This window comes from Columba livia, chromosome 1 (assembly GCF_036013475.1).
Source record: "Columba livia isolate bColLiv1 breed racing homer chromosome 1, bColLiv1.pat.W.v2, whole genome shotgun sequence".
Taxonomy (NCBI): domain Eukaryota; kingdom Metazoa; phylum Chordata; class Aves; order Columbiformes; family Columbidae; genus Columba; species Columba livia.
Window position 1 is genome coordinate 95082509 of NC_088602.1, and position 13751 is coordinate 95096259.

At 37.2% G+C, this 13751-nt stretch overlaps 1 protein-coding gene across 4 annotated transcripts in view; it reads right to left on the reverse strand.

Moving 5' to 3' along the window:
- The window catches only part of DSCAM (DS cell adhesion molecule), a 491184-nt gene that overhangs the window by 25638 nt on the left and 451795 nt on the right, over positions 1 to 13751 (reverse strand). For all 4 annotated transcript variants that reach the window (XM_065068401.1, XM_065068387.1, XM_065068394.1 and 1 more), the window contains 2 exons: positions 8448 to 8478; positions 2566 to 2681 (listed from right to left, as the gene is read on the reverse strand). In XM_065068401.1, the coding sequence (XP_064924473.1) occupies positions 2566 to 2681; positions 8448 to 8478 (147 nt within the window). The remainder of the gene's footprint in view (positions 1 to 2565; positions 2682 to 8447; positions 8479 to 13751) is intronic.

A 13751-nucleotide genomic window follows, 5' to 3' on the forward strand; every position in this document is an offset into this window, starting at 1 on the left:
TAGACTCAAAATTCATACAAAACTAAAGAACAAGTGTCATTTTCATGTCTGTCTTTGTGATTTCACCTTAGAGATAGGCAACTGAGACAGACTGTTAAACGTTCCTCCTAAAAGCTACTTTGTGTGTAATTATTTTTGGCCCTCATTCCTTCTTTCCCATCTTTTGAAGACTGCCTTCTTCCCTTCTCCTTCATGGTTAAAGATCTTAGCTGAGCTTTTCAACAACATATTAATCTCTCTTTACTAACATGAAATTCTTCAGTGAAATCACTCATGTCTTCCAAAAAGGAGGTTGTTAGGTACATGTTGCTAACTAACTCTCTACCAGTCAGGTTTTTCTCCAGAGACAGAATATCACAGAGGTGGCCATGACCCAAGACTGCTCTTAGGGAGCTGTTTATTTTTAAGCACATGAGTACCATAGTGAAGGCAATGGAAATATACTTGCAGGGCAGCTAAACATCCTTCAGTCCTTTGTTTTGTTGTTCTGGAAGCTAAGGGCTAAGTCCCACAAGCTCTCTCTGCACCAAACCTCACTACTGTAGGTTTGAAAAAGAAGCTTTGGGGATCTTCATACGAGTTGTATAAGTTTCTTTTGACATAGTCGGCCCAGCTGACTATGGGCTTTCCTGCAGCTACAAAGAAAGGTGTGAGGTGGAGTCTGACCTTGGGAAGGACTGGAAGATGAACACTGACTCCTCCTGCTCTACAGTTCTCCTGTGTATTGTTTCCCTATGGGATAAGATACGTCCACTAAATTTCTGCATAGACCTTGACCCCTGCAGAAGGCCAGTGCTACACAGGACTTACTTCATTTTTTTCAGTGGTGGTATCTGTATTCTATTTCTTTCACTGCAAAGAGGAATCTGCTCCATTTGATTGTGAAAGATTTAACATCAATGAATCTTCCACTGAATTTGTGCTTCCAAATCAACTAGTTGCATGCTATCAGACTTTTTGTTGCATTCCTTACAGTCTTTCTATCCATTCATAATAGTAATAAAAACCACAAGAAATTCTTGCTACATTCTGCTAGACAGCTTTGTAATGCATTTCTAAGATGGCTGACGGCTGGCAGCAGGGAGGCTTCCTTGCATTTACTAGCCAGCAGAGGTTGATCTGCTTCTTCTAGGCATTCCTGTCTTTTTTTTTTTTTTAACTTGACAGGACACCATTAAGGCAAACAGTTCTGCACAATAACATAACTACCATTTTTTACCCAAAGAAGGCCATAAATAGAAGGAGCATTATGAAATCAATCTGTCTCTGGCAAAAGATGAGCTCTTTTTCAGGTTGGGAATAAAGTCTCTTGGCAGTAAACTATCTCAAAGACTGCCAAAGTGCCTGCTTATTCTGAGCTGGCTACTACCAAAGCGCTGATCGCATTGCTACAGTTAAGGCTCTGATGATATTTTCACTATAACCCTCTATTGCTCAGCGACTGTAACTCAAAAGCAAAAATTGCCTTTAGGATGAAGCCTGGGACAAAAGATTGCATCACAGAGGCAAACTTTGGGAAGCTAAAATCAGGATTAAAAAAAAAAAAAGTCTATTTCATAGGTCTCCTTTTCAAATCTGCAGCACAAACCGTGAAATGTGCCCTGAGGCCAAGCCCTCCCTGCCCCAGACCTGACTGACAGCAAGTGTGACAGGGTGCAGGGCTAAAGAAGCTTGTCCCTCCCCAGTGCGGGCATGGACAGAGATGGCAGAGATGCTGCTCACAGCTTGAAGAGCTTTTCTCTCCAGCCACACTGTCCCTGGGAAGTTGTTACGTTCTCAGCCATCACAGGCTTCTTCTCCACAGATATTGATCCAAAAAATTTAGAAGTATAACAAGATCAGTCACTCTGGAGGGTCTTGCCAGAGTGTGAACCCACACAGTCACGAGATCAGGTTGTATTTTTATTCTGTTGAGATTTCAGACATCTTGAGTTTAAATTACTTTGAAAAGAAAACCAACAGAAAACAATTATGTTTTTCATGACAGTTCAGCTATGTGACAGCCACATGAGAAAACTTGTTTTCTGTTGTGTGAAATAGTTTAGATTTGAAATTTGCAGAGACACAAAAAAGCTGAAAACTGATCAAAATGTTGAAATATCATTTGCTATGAACACGTGGATATGTAACATGTAAGTTTTAGAAGCTGGCTGCTTCAAATCTTTAAATAATGGTATTGCAGTTTCAGAATTACATTTTCCTTATAAGTAATGCCAGTGATCCAGCTGTCTAGTAAAAGCCAAAAGAGAAATCAAAATTAAAATCATAAAATATCCAGTCTTCATTTACATTTTCTTCAAGTGTCTCTTTCAACCAGCTTCATTTTTTGAATGTCCTGCATTATTTTGAATACAGTACTGAGATTACTTTGAGTGGAAAATTATTTAAGGGGAGAAAAAAAAAAAACAGTTCAGTTTTCAAATATGGCAAATTATTTTGTAGCCCTTTTTTTTTGATGTGTGCAGTGGGGAAATGACAGTAAAGGTAAAGGTAAAGAAAGGTAAAGAAAATCCACCTAAAGTGTGTGTTACATTTACTAGTTAAAACAAGCCAACTGGAGTTTACCAATGGTTTCCATTGTGTCTCTTTCCTCAATCAGAAGCTGTGCTCTGGGGATGTCTATGTGCATCCTCAGTGTTTGCTGCTGCTTGTTAAGAGTATCTGATGTCCTTGTATTCTTGCTAAAAAAGAAAGAAAGGTGAGCACATTAACATTCAACATAAAGGAAAAGATACTTGAAACTTCATCATTTTGAATCTGTCCAGCTCAAAAAAAAAAATATAACCATAATCAGCAAAATATTCATACATCTTATTTTGTCCTCTTCAGAACAAGTGCATGGTATTAATTTATTGCACATAAGAGTTAGATAAATGCACAGTGTTGAGGGATTTGGTCTTTTCTTTATCAGTAGAGATCTGCTGAAAATTTCATATAGCTTTTTTCAGATGTTGTCACATAATGAAATCAATAAACACGCTTTGCAAGATGGACCTTTTCTTTCATTCCTCATGAATGTGAGTAAAGAAACACAGAGCTGATCAAACAGGTTGGTAGGAAAATGATGTCCTGAGTAATTTCTAATTATTTTCTTAACTTTTCATAATTTTTTGTTGGATAAATTCCAAATATCACTGGATTTGATAAATGAAAAAGCAAATTAATAACTAGGGATTGTATTAATAAATTTCACAAACTAAATACATGGTTTAGTCCCATTGATGTTCCAAGGCTAAAATTGTAAATCTTGTTTACATTCATGGATTATTTCTAATTGATTGATGCAATATTCTAAAAAAGAACATAAGCCAATTATTCTATCATCATGCAAATTGAAACAATTTCATTTTGAAGTTTGTGTACCAGAAAATTACTTCTTAAATGAGCTGTCTGTTGAAGGCATGTGAAGATGGATAGTAAAACTGAGTGTTACAATCATTTCTAGTCCAGAGATTGCACCAAGAAACTTTCAGACTGCACCAAAACCCTGGGAACTTTGCCCTTTTAGATGTAATTACTCTTTGGAGGAGAGGAAATATTTGCAAATATTTCTTCATGCAGGAAGGCTGAGGGAAGTTAAGAAAAATCAGCCAGTAATGTGATCCAAGCACTCACACTTCAAAGAGCTTCAAAATCCAAGTGGAGATTCATTTTCTAGCATAAAATAGCTGTAGATCACTCAGTTTAATTCTCCTTTGGCAATGAATTATTGTTGTTAATGGAATCAGCAGAGGACTACTAAACCGCTTGATGATAAGCTCACTTCTTCAGTGAGCGCGGACATCTGCATAGGAGATTGATGCATGTGTGACGAGCACACGTCTCCAGACAATTTACCTTAACTTTCTGCTGTGTCTCTAGGTGAGCAAGAACTAACTATTCCAGGTTTGGAGATTATCCTAGAGTCCTTTTTAGGAGGAATTTCTGTGTCACACTGTCAGTAATTCTGCTGCAAATCCAAGAGTGACATTCTCAAGGCATACAGGTACACCTGGCTGGCTGATTCTCACCTTCTGGCTTTCCCTGCTCTGGTGGTCCCCAACATTAACACTATCTATGCATCCCAAACTTTAATGTCTCTGTCTTTCCCTGAGTGGTTAAGTGGCACTGTCACCATCATGTAAAGGTGAATAGCTGAAATGCATTCAAACAGCCTGTAACTGGTGCCTCATTTGATTCCTTATGGAAGCAAAATATCAGGAGAGCTACTCAAAGGATGCCAGAATTTTCTGTCTGTATAATCAGTGAAGAATAGCAACCAGGTGTCTTTTTAAGCACAGAAATTTTCAAAAAGCTTTAGGATCTTAAAATGCAGATAAATTCCACACCGACTTTCTCAAAGCGTCTGCAGAGTCTTTGCATGGATTAAATGCCACTCACTTACTGTTTTCCACTCAAGTTGCTGAAATGTTAAAAGAATCAGAGACTAATATATTATCTGCTTTCCAAATATGTTTGAATATATGCCCTTGAAAAGTCAGAGTACTTTGGGCTTGTCCAAGATCATAGAACAAACCTGTGATCAGGTAGGAAACTGAATTGCTGAGGTCCAATTCCAATTAATAATCAATAATCCAATAGTTAGTGGATACATGCAATCAGATACATATGGAATCTGTGCAATACATAATTGAGTCTAATAAATACATCATTGTAATCCTCCTCTGCTCACCAGGGGTGCAGGAGACAAAAGGATCAAACCAGGTATCTTCCTCAGAATGCAGAACCCAGAATCCCAGTGAGAGCTATTAATAGAAGCTCCTCTGCAGTACGAACACTCTATATTCCCATCACTGCAAAGTACTCAACCTCACAAAAAATATTGTTTGGACCACAAGGAGCAGAGGGACAGTGCCTCAGGTTTGCAATTATATTGCTCACCTGCTAAGAGAGAATTCTGAATGCCATTCTTGTCTCCACAGGTAGCTTTATGCAAAATATATGGAAGAAGCCAGAACTGGAATTCAAGCCTCTCTATATTCAGGAAAATTACTGTACTCAAAAGTTATGTCTCATTTTGTGTGATCCCTCTCCTCTTCCTTACTAGTATAACTGATCCTCCCGTATGCAGCAGCATGGTGACATGGAGTGTCCAAACACAGAACAGGCAACTGGCAGTAGCAAGAGAGTTGACGCTGATTAGCATGCTATCTCTTCCTGGCTCAAGGAATTTAGAATTATTTTCTGCAGACCACAGTAGTCTGACTTTAGGTTATAAAAACCTAAAGTACCAACAGCAATTAAATGCCTCTAGGACTTGGAAATGATGCAAAGATTTTTAGGATAGCAATTTTGAAGTTTGGTGCCAAGTGTTTTCTAACCTAGGAAAATTCAGGCAACAAAGTATTATAACAGTGTGGTGGATAAGGAGTCCAATGATTAATTATTTAAAGAGAGGAGACATGTCTACCTATATTTTCCTTAACCTACAGATATGAAATGTCCAAACTTAGACATGTGCTATGGATATTCTTTACCTCACAGACCTTGTAAGGATCTGTGTGTAATATAATTCATTCCCTCCCGTTCAATGAATCTCTGAGTTCCAAATTGTTAGAGACTAAGAGCCTGTCTGATGAACGAGTTAGTACACATTTGCTGTAGTCTTTTACTCTACAAAGGTGTCTGCTTTTGGCCACTATGAAAGACAGATACTTGGGCATGTGTGCCTTTGGGTCTGATTGAGTACAGCTTTTATGTACAGCCTACGGATAAATAGGCCTACTTCCAGAAGTAGTACAATGTATAAGGTATTTTGAAAGAGTGTGCATAGTTAAAATATACTTAATTTTAAATAAAATTTCTGGCTTTTTAACTAGAAAAATACTTACTTGAGAGACTGAAAGTATCTGTATGCAGAGGAGAGGGTTAAATCTATCAAGCTAGTTATATAAAGGGATCAAATATGGTGCTCTGTAAACCCAGCATCATTTTCGGTCCTTGGCAGAGAGTCAGGCCACCTCATGTTTTCCTGAAGTCTAAGCTGGTTTTTGTAAAGACATATGGAAAACTAAATCACGTAAGTAATTATCCTGACAGAGGAATATCTGCGGAGAAAAGATTCCTCACCTTGTGTTCAAAATTAGAAAGCTCAGTCAATTGCTATACTGATTCACAGTGAACTGTTACAAAGGAGTTGGCTGGACTGATGCTTTCACCCAAAAGAAACACAAAAAATCTGTGATCATACAGCAGGAGGGATTTTTATTTGCAAGTTTAAAGTATCTGCAACAAGTTGTGCAGCTCCCATTAAACTGCTAACTACTGGGGCTTATCCTGCTCCCAAGACTTACACAGCCGAAGCCAGCAACATTCAAAGTAAAGACTAAAGCTCCATTTTTAATCCACTTTACACATGCTCATAAAAATCTCCTCAAAGGCAAAGATACACAAAGCTCTCTCCACCTCGCACGTCTTCCTACCAAGCAGGGAATAATCTTTTCTGCTCTCTGTCCAAAACATAAAATCACCTCTAAAAGTCCCAGCTTTTCCTGAAGCAAACATCAAGGCATACCCTTTTTCTTTATATATACATATACACATCGGATATATATGTACATATATATATATATATATCTCACATATATATATACACACACATGTATATATCAGATTTTGGCAAAATCTAAAATATATAAAATATCAGTAGCTTTATATATAACTATTGCTCTGGAGAAGACTCATTATCCTTTGATTATTAGCATTCTCAGTCTTCAGGAATATCTAGTGATGGTGGGTACCTCTCATTTTGGTTGGAGGCATTTCACAGATTGATCACAAATGACAGAGCATTAAGCTCCCCAAAACAGCAGCACTTTGAGAGCTGCAAGTCTTAAAGCATCTGCAAGTGTATGCCTACATACCCTATTGCCTCTAAAGTCCTGTTTTAAAAGTCATTTGCCTTTGGTCATACTTTTAGAAGATAAATGTAAAATAAAATATTTAATAAAAACAAGATTATTTATTAATAAATGAGATAAGATAAACCGACTTGATGATCATATTTCAACGCTGGTGAAAGGAAAAGCAAAACAAAATGGTGACAGAAGTGTTAGCTAGAAAAACAGAACTGAACTAAAGACTGGGAAGAGACCTGACTGCTCTCTAAGTACATCAGGTGGAGAGAGCAAAAGCAGCTCTTTAATGTGAAGGTTGATATCAGCAGAGGAAAAAAATGGGTCAAAACTGGGCACTTATGTTGGCAGTTTGATGGTTTTCTATGTATCAGAGGAATGAGACTCTGAAATACCCTCGCAGAGGTGGCGATAAGACTAGTGAAGCTAACCAGGGTTAAGACAGAGATTTGCCAGATTTACAGGGCTGTAATGTCACCAGATTGTCACTGGGACTGAATATCTTCATGCAGAAGTTTCATCCAGTCTGTGATGGGTTTCTTCAGGGAACAGACTTGCTGCCTATGCTAATCTGTGATGTTTTCTGCAACATCAAAAAATATCAGAGCATATCTTCTTGAAGTTGCTTAAACCAGCAATCTGCTGCTAGCAGGGGTTTCTAGCTGGCAAATAAAATAGCAAGAGTATGACCTGACCTGCATGACCAGTCTTGTTAACATCAGTGGGACTATTCAGATGTATTTGCAGACTGATGGTATAAAGCTGAGTTTACACTAAAACCATCTGCCACCATGTCTTTTGTGAGTATATTCTTACAACAGCAGGTGAAGTTTATCACGGGTGAGAAAGCTTAAAGTAAGGTTAATTTTGTAAGATATCTATGACATTCTCGAATTTGTTGCTGAATTAAAAAAAAAAAAAATTCTCCCAACAAAACAATAATTCCTTGATGATCCCATTTTCAAATATATCCAGCAGTTTTAAAGTTCAGTGTTTTCCCCAGACAAAACAATAAACATTGAAGATATGGAATTTCCATCTTTGAAAGAATTGTGGTGCCAGAATAGTTATTCGGTTACAATTCAACAACTGAATTAGATTTCTGGGTGCTGAGCTGATAGAACAGAACTGAAATGGATTTACCTGCTCTTCTATACCTTAGGGTATAAGCAGCTAGAAATTACATACATAGAAGTGTAAAGTTTCAAGACATTCACATCCAGGAACTTATTACCTTCAATCAGATGATCTCTGAAGAGCGATTACTTTGTTACATATTATGCAAACATTTTTCTGAAGAGGAAAAATGTCCAAACAGACCTATATAGCTTCTATAATTTAATCTACTAATAAAAGAGTTCTAAGTATTTTACTGTTGCATTCCCTCACATACACTGTCCACAAATTGTTTTTTTTGTGCCATTTCTAGCCAACAATGTGTCCTAGTTCTTAATATACTGACAAATTGAATATTTTGAAAAAGGATTTGGGAATAGAAGGTTTACTTCTCCCTTTGTCTCTGTAATAATTTTTAAAAATTATGCCATAGTTGACACACATTTTTCAATTTAAAAACATTGCATCTGTTCTTACCTCATAAGCATTTCAGCCAAACTCTTCGCATCTAGAAGAAAATAAAAGAAATATTATCCTAAATGAAGACCTATTTAATAGATGGATTATTAGGAAGTAAGTTATTTGAATCAGACATGTGTAAGACTACTGTTGTTTCTCAGACCAGTGGCAAGCCTAAAATAATCTCTAAAAGTCCTGATTTTGACTGAAACTGCATTTCACTGCATTAAATCTGTCTGCCCCAGACAGCCCTGGTTAGTTCCTCAGTAGCACCAAAAATGCTTAAGAGAAGTACAAGCTACCATTGGCTTAACTAGGAAAAAACTGCATAAAGTTATTAGAAGTAGAAACAGTTTAACAAATAATGGGGATGTCTGTTCCTTCATGCCATGGTTGGCAAGTGAACAGGTGAGGAGGAAAGAAAAGGCAAGAAGACAGACATGTTGGTGTCCATCTCTGGGCAGAAGCCAAATGCAAGCTGGATGAGCAACTGCCAACCTGTCATTTCCAAACCAAACCGGCTGCACAGAGGTCTGAGCAACTGAGGTCTCCTTGTCAGCTTGTTTGGTTGCTCTCAAATATCAATACTTTTCCATTAGCAATAATTTGAAACTACTATGAAGTCTTCAGAGGACAGTCTATACACAAAACAAGTGATAGCTTGTTCCCACATGGATCAGCCCTGCAAAATGAGGCACTACTGAAAGAGAAATATTCCTGATTTTGTTGTTGATGCTGTTATTTTTAGCATAAAATCCTTTGGGGATATAATTATTCGGGTACATATGAGACCAAAGGACACAGCTGAAGGTTAGATCACCAAATATTATTCAGGTAGCTTTCTATAAGTTTTTGTCAACATAATATAATAATTTCTGTATTATTATTCATCAAAACTAGCGAGCTATGCTTTGTTCTCCTGCAGTCCGCTGCTAAACAAACTCACTCAAAAGTGCTGATTCCAGAGCCCTTAAATATATCACACAGCAACAAAGCAGCCTTTTGTGCAACCAAGTGAAGCAAATCTGAGAAGAAAACAATTCCAAGTTTTAAGTCTTCAAGGAACTCTCCTGTTATGTGAAACTTTAAATTCTTCTCTTATGTCCTGCTTGTAAATTTACCAGCACCTGCCAAGACATTTACTGAATTTGTCTTTGTTTTCTCCATCTCACTTCTGAAACCTTTTTTATTCCTTGATCACCTCCTGGGTCTCCTACACCTACAACAATTTCCTTGCTTGTGATCTTATTAAATATCCTGCCTTTAAAATTCAGAGGATGCAGGTAGAAACAAAGCATCTTAATGCATCACTCTGGCTACATTTGCATTAATTTTCTAAAGGGATGGACAAAGAGTTCTTTTTATTAAAAATAAACAAACAATCAAAAACCTCAAACGAAAACAACACCAAAACACCAAAGTCCTTCCATCTACTTTCTACATTCTGTTATTCTGACACTGTGTTAGCTTGCTTGTCTTAAGCTTTGTTCCTCACCTACTACCTGTGCTACCTCCAGGTCTGTTTGCTTCACTCCTTTATTTTTAGCTTTCCCCTATCCTTTTCCAGCAGAAAGCATGGCTGATTACTGGTGGAGGGAAAGACTCATATCTGAGATGTCTCATCTAATCCAAATAGTGCTCCATCTAGGCATTCAGACTTTCTATTTTTCACTTTGTTTGGGTTTACCTTCTGCTGTTAACATTCTTATAAGTGGTACTATATGGTAGATGACAATGTCTTTACCATCAGTCATAAACTGAACTACTGCTGTGGCTGCTCCCAAATGATGTCATAGATAGTTTTGGTGCTGACTTTTGAGGATCCAAGAAAGGACCAAGTTCTTTTGAAGAATAAAATGAAAAAGATGAAGCACTTTGTTCCAAGTCATTTTTTTTTTCAGCAAATATGACGATGTTTCCTGTTATTTTAGCAGGACTAGAATAATGAAAAGACTGTATCCCTCTGGCATACATAGTAAGGTTGATTTAATATGCAAATATTGTTTTCATTTAGCTAGCAGCTTTTGTGAAGCAATTGCTTCCTCCTTAAGTGAAGACTGTGGATACTCGTGCAGGTGATTCACAACTCAAGAAAAGCTGGAGGGACAATGCTGGAGGATGCTTGGCCCAATGTCTTTCAATTTGTTTTTTATCTTTCTTTACAAGGATTAAAAAACAATCAACGTCCCCTCACATGTCCTTAGGTTCTGCACAGCATTTAGCTGTGTTCCATGCTGCATCTCGAAAAAATGTTACGTTCTCGCCTTAGTGAAAAAGACAAACTTCTCCTCACTGTGGGTTTGACGCACAACTGCACCAACCGGCACCAACCCAACGCCAGCCCTCGCTTCCCTTTGCTGGCGCAGCCGTCTTTAAAATTCTTAACGCATTTGGCTTGCCCCCCTGGGAAATCAGGGACTGTGATACAGTTTTAAATTGCATTCTGTCACTTCTGAACTATCATGCCGTGCTGATACTTTCTGCTTGGGTTAAGCTGAGTTGAATTTAAAAACAAAGGGAGAACTATTATGGTAGAAGCGGAGCCACGTTAATAGTAAGGAGAAAGAGTGGTAAGTCATCAGGTTTCTCTCTTATAATACATGTTGACCTACTAAGTGGCTACATGAACTCCAGCAGTCAATGGACCTTCTTGTGACCTGACCCGTGGAGCTATTAAACTGGGCAAAAGTCAGGGCTTTGCTGAAAACTATACTTTCTTTCTAAACAGAGTGCTCCTGAAGAAATAAATAATACTGGGCATGACACAGGAGGAAGACAAATGTTTACCTGTCCCTAAATGCTAAAACAAGGAGTAAAAGGATGAAAAATGAAGCAGTAGTTGTTCTTATGCTACATTTGCCCCACAGAAAGTAGAATGACAAACACATTGTCTATAAGCACAGACACAAACTTTCGCATGCAGAATGTACTGGAAATATATCTGCAATTCCCACTCCTCTTTGTCAAGCACGTTCAAAGAAAACACATCTCCTGGAGCCACAAAAGCAAGAATTACACCTGTAACTTGCATAAATTCTTATAGAAGGTCCCACTGTGGAAATCATTATTTCCGATGTAGACTAGAGGAAAATTGGTGGTGGATTCAAGATTTAGGAAAATGAGTCCTGTTCCTCAGAGAAACCTCACCAGGTGATACATATCAAGTGATAATGACAGGATTTCAATTTCAAAACTAATCTAGATGAAAGCTGAACACAATAACTACTAGAGCAAAACTTTTTTATTAGTTAGGAGATAAGAAAGACTTGCACACAGGATTTTTTTTTTTAGAGACCTTACTATGGAGTTCTGTGGAACAGCAATACTGATTATCAGTAAGACTTTTAGAACATGAAGTAACCTCCAGAAAAGCAGAAAATGGCCAACAGAAGATCAGTCTTCAAAAAGAATGAAAAAAAAATCTGAATTATTGAAGTCCTATCAATCTGATCTTGGCAACGAGCATTTTTTAAATGAGATTGAAACTCACTGAGAATTGATTACATTGAAAAAACTCTCAGTGAGTTACAATTAAATAACATTCAAATGTTATATTTCTCTAGAACAAAGTTTTGGTACCTCAAAATATTTTAATTATAAAGTAATATGATGCAAAAAATTAACACAACCACCTTTTTACATGGGTTTCCATAATTTCAAAATACAATTTTAAGCACAGAATCATTATTTAGTATATATTTTCCTCATGCACCATGGGTCATCACACCACTGGTACTTTTATCAGGGGTCTGGAGTAAATGAAATAATATCTGAGAAAAATTTGAAAATGGCACCAAAATTGGGTAGCCTAAATATAATTAAAATCCCATTTCTCTAAGGTATAGCAATCTGAATCATCAGGTAGGTTGGTCACTGTTAGCAATATATCTGTGTTAGTATAAAGTCATATATCAAGAACACAAGCCATAGCTATGCAATGGAGAATGTTATCCTGTTAACTGTAATCAGAGAATTGTCAGATAATCTCAATGGATAAAATGTTAAACTTAAAATCTTAAAATAATGCTGTACCCAAAAAGGGTACAGATTTGCATATATAGACAGAAGATCATAAAAAGGAAAGAAGGAAGGCTGCTACCTGTATCTGATGCTGATATGTCTGTGGCTGGAATACTGTGTTAATTTCTAGCTTACACAGATGAAGAAAGCTACCTAAAGATTGCAAAAGGACCAGATAAAAGCCTTGGCATTAATAAATGATGGGAAAACTACAGAGAAAAACTAAAGAAGATTCATGTGCTTCATTTACCAATGAAAACATTAAGAAATTACTTGGTTGCCACATGTAAAAATAATATCCTCAGAGACGGAAAATATGGTAAAAGAAAAAGGAAGTTCAGTCCCTGTACAGCAGACAGAAGTATAACAGGACCAGATGGCTGGGAAATCAAGCTTTAGCTTGATAAATTCAGATTAAGAAGTGAGAGACAACTTTTATAGAAATGGTAGTTAAACACTGATGACTTATGGCCAAAATACTGATGAATCCTTGGTCACTGACTACATTTAAGTGAAGGTCAGATATTTTTCTAAATTCCTGTATTCTGAGAGGAAATAAATCAGAGAAGCCTTATGCAAAAGCCCTGCTGGCCAGTAATCATCAGCCTTCCTTAAGCGACTGTAACTCAAGAATCTATGAATACTTGTAAATCAACCATGAAAAACTAAATGTGCACAGCCATCCTTTCCTGGAGCCAAGGAGCTGAAAATATCCTGCTTGTTGCTGGATGGAATTCCACAGTATTTCTGAGAAGATAACACTTTATTCGCCCTTAACCCACAACAATATTTTTTATTTTTTTTTTTTAATTTTTATTTTTTTTTTTTTTTTTAGATGGAAAGAAACTGCAGAAATAAATGACTGAAAAGATTTTGAAACTGGATGTTATTATACACGCTAAAGCATCCAGATACCCTGATTTCCAGAGCTGTGTAAGAACCATGAGGCTAATTGTCCTCTTTGGTATATGAATTTACCCATGCCTGAGAGTCCTTTATCTCTCTCTCTCTCTTTTTTTTTTTCTTTTTTTTACAAGAACATCCAAAATATTGTTACGAAGGACAAAATGAGACCCAAAAGAGAGATGAGTAGATGGTAAGGTGAGATATAATGCTCAGGACTGCCCATCAGCACTTTGGTGGCTCTTGGAAAAAATTAGACTTGTTTTTGCAGATGATAAATTGCTTTACTATCTATTCAGTGTGTGATTTAAAAGGCTTTTTGCCAAATACCTTCAGTGTAAGGTCTGCTGTCATGTGCCAGTGCAAAACCTACAGGGCTAAGTGCAGAAGTGGCAGACT